General features: G+C 34.2%; 1 protein-coding gene across 1 annotated transcript; it reads right to left on the bottom strand.

The window, feature by feature from the left end:
- Positions 1–2,348: 2,348 nt before the first annotated feature.
- LOC127732747 (uncharacterized) lies at positions 2,349–5,546 on the bottom strand. Its single transcript, XM_052241937.1, has 2 exons — positions 4,293–5,546; positions 2,349–2,378 (listed from the first exon to the last, which is right to left on the bottom strand). Exons 1-2 carry the CDS (start codon positions 5,544–5,546, stop codon positions 2,349–2,351), a joined length of 1,284 nt encoding a protein of 427 aa, XP_052097897.1.
- Positions 5,547–7,202: the final 1,656 nt, after the last annotated feature.

Genomic DNA, 7,202 nt, shown 5'->3' on the forward strand with positions numbered 1-7,202 from the left:
ACCACCTGCCATGTGAATCCACACTCAATTAAAGTGTCACAATCAGGTAAAATTACAGATTGGACGACAATTCTAGTATATAAGAATGCGAAAACATGTCGCTAGTGAGTTAAAATGCAGTCGTCGTATCGGTCAACCCAAATTATGATAGTAACCATAAAAATTTATGTAGTGTCTATTCAGTCTTTATTCCTCGTAATTCTGTTTGAGCACATTTTGTGTAAGAAGCACACCCTGTTTATGAAGTCCGTATATTGTGAACATGTACAAGAGTAAGTATCAATAAAGATGGGGCAGAGGGTATGTTACTGCTGAGAAATGAGAAGTTGATAATTGGAAAGTTGAAATCATCATGTTTGTCATACTTGTATTAGATTCATTCTAGTTTGAAGTCGTCCATCTGTGTCCATATCTAGGAAAAGATCAAAAATGCAGCCGACCTTCTAGTTTCGGTAGTATCCTTAATCTCAAATTCCGCTAGGATACATCAGATGCAAGTACTCATTGAATTTGTTGAGTGTTTTTTGTTTATCGGCGTTAGGGGTATTTCAATGGCGACGTTTTGATTAACTAACAAATGTAGTTCATAAGGATTAAAATTATTAATCGCCCACATTTTATTTGAACACAAATGTCCAATGTACTAGTTTTACCACAATAAAACAGACTTCTCTGTTGTTCATTTTTAGAAAATGTTAGAATAAAGTAGTAAAATGTCTCAATGAAACCTTGTAGTAGTTGTTTGGCAAGGATGGGACTATTGTTTCGATTCTTTCATTAGGCACCGTCATCACAACCCGGTTGAAGACATGGTAGCTACAAAATCTGTACGCACTGAAATATAGTTACCAATAATTAGCATGTCTGTGTAAAGATGCACAAGTGAACTTGGGTTATATCTTTAGAGCAGTTCATTCAAGTATGTTTGTCATTAGTTTTGTCAATTTACGTTTCTGCTAGTGTGGTAATTTTTATAGATACCAATACAGATACAACCCCAGAATGATTGACAACTGTCATAATCAACAAGCAATTAGTGATAAGGTGGACATGAAATCAAATTCCCTTTATGTCAATCATATTTACAAAATACTACCTAACTTAAATCTTGTATAATAAAACAGACACGTATTAGACTATCCAATACACAACTCATTACACAATTCTTGACCTCAATATAATTTCAGAAGTTGATTTATACATAAATGATATACTTTATAACTTTATATCCCTGTCACTAAATAATTAAAAGTTTGGTACTATGTTAAAAGCATCTACCCCAACGAACTTAAAATAACGGATACAACATATACAGTTAAGTCTGTCTCACAAATTGACTTTTCATCTAGAAATTGACAGTAAGAGTCGACCGAGAACAAATCTGTACGACAAAAGAGATTATTTCAGATTCCCAATTGTGAAATTTCCATTTGTATGTAGCGACATTCCAACAGCGCGTGTATTTGGAGAATATATCTTTAAGTAGATACGATATTCCATAGTTTGCATTCCCTATCATGATTTCCTTGATAGAGGATTGCTGCTTTCAAGGAAGCTATTGAAACAAAGATTCCAAGTTGTTAAGTTAAAGTCATCCCTTCGAAAAAGACTGATTGATGTAACCACAATACCGTCCTCTTAACGTCGAATGTGACATTTTTTTGTGCCATGATGTTATCAGTTTCTCTTTGACTTATGAGTTTTTAATGTCCCCTTGTCATCTTCCGCCTTTTTTTAAATCTATATATTGGTGTCATGTAATATAAGTATTTAGAAGAATCATTATTTTGTTATTTTTCTGTTTCAAAAAATGTAAACTTGAAACTGTGAACATTGTTTAATAAAGAAATTAAATTGCAAATTTAAAGAAATTGTTATTCGAATAAAGGGACCCTCTGATTGTGTCTCACATTTCGCTCAATTCAACTAAATGACAATAATGCTTATCTATGTAAAAACGCAAGTAAATTCAAATGTATGCAATAAAATTGAGAATGGAAATGGGGAATGTGTCAAAGAGACAACAACCCGACCGAAGAGCAGAAAACAGCCGAAGGCCACCAATGGGTCTTTAACACAGCGAGGAAATCCTGCATCCAGAGGCGGGCTTCAGCTGGCCCCTAAACAAAAATGTGTACTAGTTCAGTGAAAATGGACGTCATACTAAACTCCAAAACATATAAATGAACTAAAATTAAAAAACATACAAGACTTTACAAAGGCCAGACAATAGTTCTATATCAGGTTGTATTCCAAAGCTACACCTCAATGGAAGACTAACATATGATTTAAAATTATTCAGACTACTCTTCTAATCTTTCCACATGTGATTTCGATCACTTTGTCTTTTAAGTATCTACCATATCTAACATGCAAACCTGCAACAGTTTAGAAGTAGTTTTACAAAATAACATCCTGATTTTCAGCATTTGATACGGTGCATTTATTTTAACGATTCCAACTATCTAAACTCTTTAGAGCCGATAATTTGGAACTGTAAACACCTTGAAATCTTGTTTTATAAATTTAAGAAGGTATAAATAAGTCCCATTTAAAAACAATACGTTAAACTTCTCAGAATTTATGTGCATGTACTTGTCAGCAACAAATTAAAGAAGCCAGGGTAAAGTGTTATACCTTATTCATAAATACTTCGGAAAAAATCAATTAACCATCAATCAATTAAATCTAGAGGAAATTAAAGGAAATGCACGAAAACAGTTATAAATTTGTAAGTATCTAATTTACTGTCAATTTATATATTATTTTTAACAGGCATCAACTTATGAAGTTAATATAATCCTGTATCAATCATGCAAACATAAACATTATCTTCAATTTTCTACTTTAACTTCTTTGGACTTGTATGATACATTAAGTCTAAATTATTGCTTCTACTCTTTTCTGTTTACTAATTAGTCAGAGGTATACCTTCAACGACTTTATTTGATTATCTATATTAGTAATTTTATAAGAAAGTATAAGAAAACTTACTCAGAATTGTAATTTTAGATTACAAAAGAAGAACTATATGTGTTTTTTATGAATTAGTTACTTTATTTTATGACATAATTTTTTTTAATCAATTCAGTTTGGTAAACAGATGAAAAGTTATCTTAAAATTGTTAACGTCTAAAACTTATTTTATAATTATGTGAAATAATTAATTATTATACCCTTCCTAAAAATGGGGGCTATATTGTAATCACATTGTCTGACCGTTCATATGTTCGTCCGTATGTTCTTCTGTCCATACATCCGTGCATACGTCCATCTGTATCCTCGACTCCCCTAAGTTCGTCCACCTAACGAAAATCGCGGTGCATTTTCCACTACGTTTCCCGTATATTCCCGATAATTTGCAGTCATAAAGATTCAATAAAAATCTAAACTTTGACATGCAAAAGAATCAACAAAAGACTGTAGAATAACGAAAAAGCAACAGTGAACACTTACTTGAAATCAATGCCCGTTCTACTTTCAACCCTCAAGTTCGTCCACCGGATGTACCACCTTGTGACGTCACACAGATTAGGCCAAGCACCTTGCATTTTCGCCTTTTTTTGTTCAAATATAATTTAAAAAGGTAAGTATTGAAAAAAAGTAACAAAAAATAAAATTTAACGATAAAATATTCAACAAGTAACAATAACAAAGAAATTGGGCAAAAATGTCTATTCCATGTCCTTGCAATGCATGCAGTAAAACTTGGTATTTCTCCTCACAGCCCTCAGTTCTGTACAATATTTTAGATGTGTCCAGTGCTTGCACCTATAATTGTCACACTGCACCCATTTGGTAAGTTCAACACCAACTCCAAATCTAATTTGATTAGGGGTGAACTGTTTACATACACAGCATAATTCAATTTCAGGGATTTCTTCATCGTCTGTATCACTGAAGTCCATGGAATCATCTATATATATATGGCTAGGTCCTGGTTAAGAAGAAGTGTTGCTAGGTCCTGGTTTAGGAGAAGTGTTGCTAGGTCCTGGTTTAGTAGATGTGCGGCTAGGTCCAGGTTTAGTGTGGCTAAATCTTGGTGTAAGTGATGAAGCAGAAGTGGACGGTTTCTTTTTATTTTGTTTCCCAGTTTTCTTACTACTCTGGTTGGTTGATTTATTTTTTCCTTGGTTTTCAACATGCTGTTTTACCTTTTCTGCTACCTCAGTTTCAGTAATTGGCATACCGGATATAATCTTTCCAAGGGGTTTTCTTTCTTTCTTGTCATTTTCAGACTTAATTTTCTTTAGTTTGTTTATTCTTTCAGCAAAGAAGTGTGGAACAGTAACATCATGATCTTGCAAATCTTCAACAACTAAAATATCAGTCACAGCACTTTCAACAGCTTCCGTTACTTCTCCATTCGTATCAACCTCAACTACTTGTATGTTATCTGTTTTTGGTTCATCTGTAGTTTTTTTGCATTCATCATTTGCTGTAAATACCTCTGATGGTTTCAGTTGATCTGTGTTGATGACACTCTTATCCAGGGGGTATATTCCAGTTTTCCCAAATGCTGACTGAAGGTTTTCTGGGGATAGTGCATTCTGGTATGCTTTGCAGGCTAGTTCACATATGTTGTATCTGGTTATGACTGCGGAGTTCTGACGCATGGTTTTGTGACATTCATTATCATAAGTACGTTGCAACGGCCCATAACATCCAACATCCAAAGGTTGTAATATATGTGAGGTATGAGCTGGTAAGACGTGAATAATGATGTGGTGTTGCTGTTCCCATTCAAGTATATCAACTGCAACATGTGACTTATGCCCATCAAGGACTAGAAGTATGTTGTCATTGTTTCTGCCAGGGACATATTTAAGAAAATGGTCAGTCAAATATTGTCTGAATATATTGGTATTGGACCATCCTGAGTCTGATACTGCACCAACAGCACCAGGTGTTGCACCATTCATCAATTCATTCATCATTCTTTTACCTTCAAATACAAAATATGGAGGTACAGCAAATCCCGATGCACTTCCACAGCCAAGTATGGTCGTAGTACTAGACCTTCCAGATGTTACTGATGATGTGTTACATTCAATTCCAGATACAACATTAGGTGGTTTATGATTCAGTGTTATACCCTTCTCATCAATATTAAATATGAGATGTGGTTTATCCTGAAGATTATATTTGTGAACAACTTGCTCTAAGCTTGCAAAGTACTTTTCAACATTAGCAACAGAACCACATTTTGCACGTTGAATCTCCAAACTTCTAGGTTTAACCGCTCTAAGTTCTGGCCATCTTTTTATGAAACCCTCAAACCACCTCAAGGTAAGTTCTTCATTTCTTGGTTTAATATTGATTGTGTGGGCAAAATCAGTAGCCAGATCTGTAACTTCTTGTCTAGTATACCCATATCCATATGAAGCCATGGACTTTACATGTTCCACAATCCGTGTCTCCTCTTCAAGTGAAAAAACAGGTGCCCTCCCAGTGGTGACACAATCTGGACTTATTTTACCAGTGATTCTATCACGTAGAGTTTTCATTGGGACATTGAATTGTAGAGCTGCTTTTCTTTGAGACATTTCTTTATTCCGTACTGATATGTATGCATTAGTCAAAGCCGTGGGACTGTACAACCTGTACTTTTTATCATGCCTGAGGAAAGTAGGTTTAGCCTGAAATGTAATGTGATGCCTTTCTGGTTTATTGCTGTATTTTTTGTTTTAACATTGTGTATATGTATATATGTATATCAGTGTATGTAAAGTGCAAATTCTCAGCTAAATTTTGAGCCATCTATCGTTAATATTGATTAGGAATTAACAAAGTCATTCCCTTTTTTGCTACCATGATGTTGTGGGGAAACATACATATGGCATTAGAAGCCATTTTATGCCGATAATTCATCATTTTTCATAATCTGTGCAAAAAATCAATTAAAATTTCCATGTTTGTTAGTTACTATTTTAATGTTTGCTTGGCCTGTCATACTTTTGTGGGTCACGGGTCGTAATCACTGGAATGTAAACAAACCGGCAACTGGGCTTGGAAGAGATTTCCCCCGTGTTTTACAATTGTAAAGTCGATTTAAAGATAGGTAGAAAAGGGACTTAGTAAAAATGGCGATTTTGACAAAGATTTTTCTATTTTTATGACTATTTGCCTGTTTCAACCTCATGTTTTGGTTTCGCTTTTCCACGTTGTTCTTTACTATATATAGAACGCCGCTCAGCTGGAAAGTGACGTCACGTACGAGTCTTCCGCATGCGCGATAAATGTAAACAATGAAGGCGGACGAACTTGCGGGTTGGACGAACTTGAGGGGTTGAAGGATATTTCAAATCTTCGAATTCATACGATAACTCAAACTTGCTTTAATCAATTCAAATAAAATGTTAGCATAAAATTATGATTCACGGAAGAAAAGTCCTTTTCATTTGACTTTCCAGAGTTATGGGACTTTTTTCATTAAAAATTGTACATTTCTCAAATATAGTACAATAACTCAACTTTGCAGTGATACTTTTACCTGAAATTTTATCACTAGATTTGAATTGATCTGAGTGAGAACTTTTTAAATTTTCATGATTTTCACGTTTGTTATTCCAGATTTATGGGACTTTATTCATGAAAAGAAGTAGTGCCAGGAACTCCAATAAACGGCCCTATAGATGTGTTTTCCTCAAAACTTAACACTGATGTTGGGATTGACCAAAGGAAGCTGCCTTTTGATTTTAATGATTATCTAGAATGTCGTTCCAGAGTTACAGGACTTTAATTGTAAGGTTTAAGTAAATTTTTTCCCACGTTGTGTCATAATTTTAGAATGCTTGCATCTATTCACTGAAAACTTTACCCAATTGAAGTGATAGGTTAAAGTAATTAACTTATTTTTTTATTTGTCATTCCAGAGTTATAGGACTTTCACCGTCAGGTGCATGTCAAACACTATGTCTAGTATGCTTGGATCAAATTTCTACAAACTTTTCACTGTTGATGGGATTGGCGAATTTTGGCTTGCCTTTTGATTTTGAACATTTTCTCGTTTGTCGTTCCACAATTATTGGACTTCTTTACAAGACAAGACAAGACAAGACAAGACAATTAATTACAACTTAGGCACACTTATGGTGCTACAAGATGATAACAATTATACATTATTAAACAATTACATAACTAGACATTTGCAAGCAAGACACACAATAAATAAATTAACGATATCGTACAATAGAATTGAA

This window comes from Mytilus californianus, unplaced genomic scaffold (genome assembly GCF_021869535.1).
Source record: "Mytilus californianus isolate M0D057914Y unplaced genomic scaffold, xbMytCali1.0.p SCAF_26, whole genome shotgun sequence".
NCBI classification, from domain to species: Eukaryota; Metazoa; Mollusca; class Bivalvia; order Mytilida; family Mytilidae; genus Mytilus; species Mytilus californianus.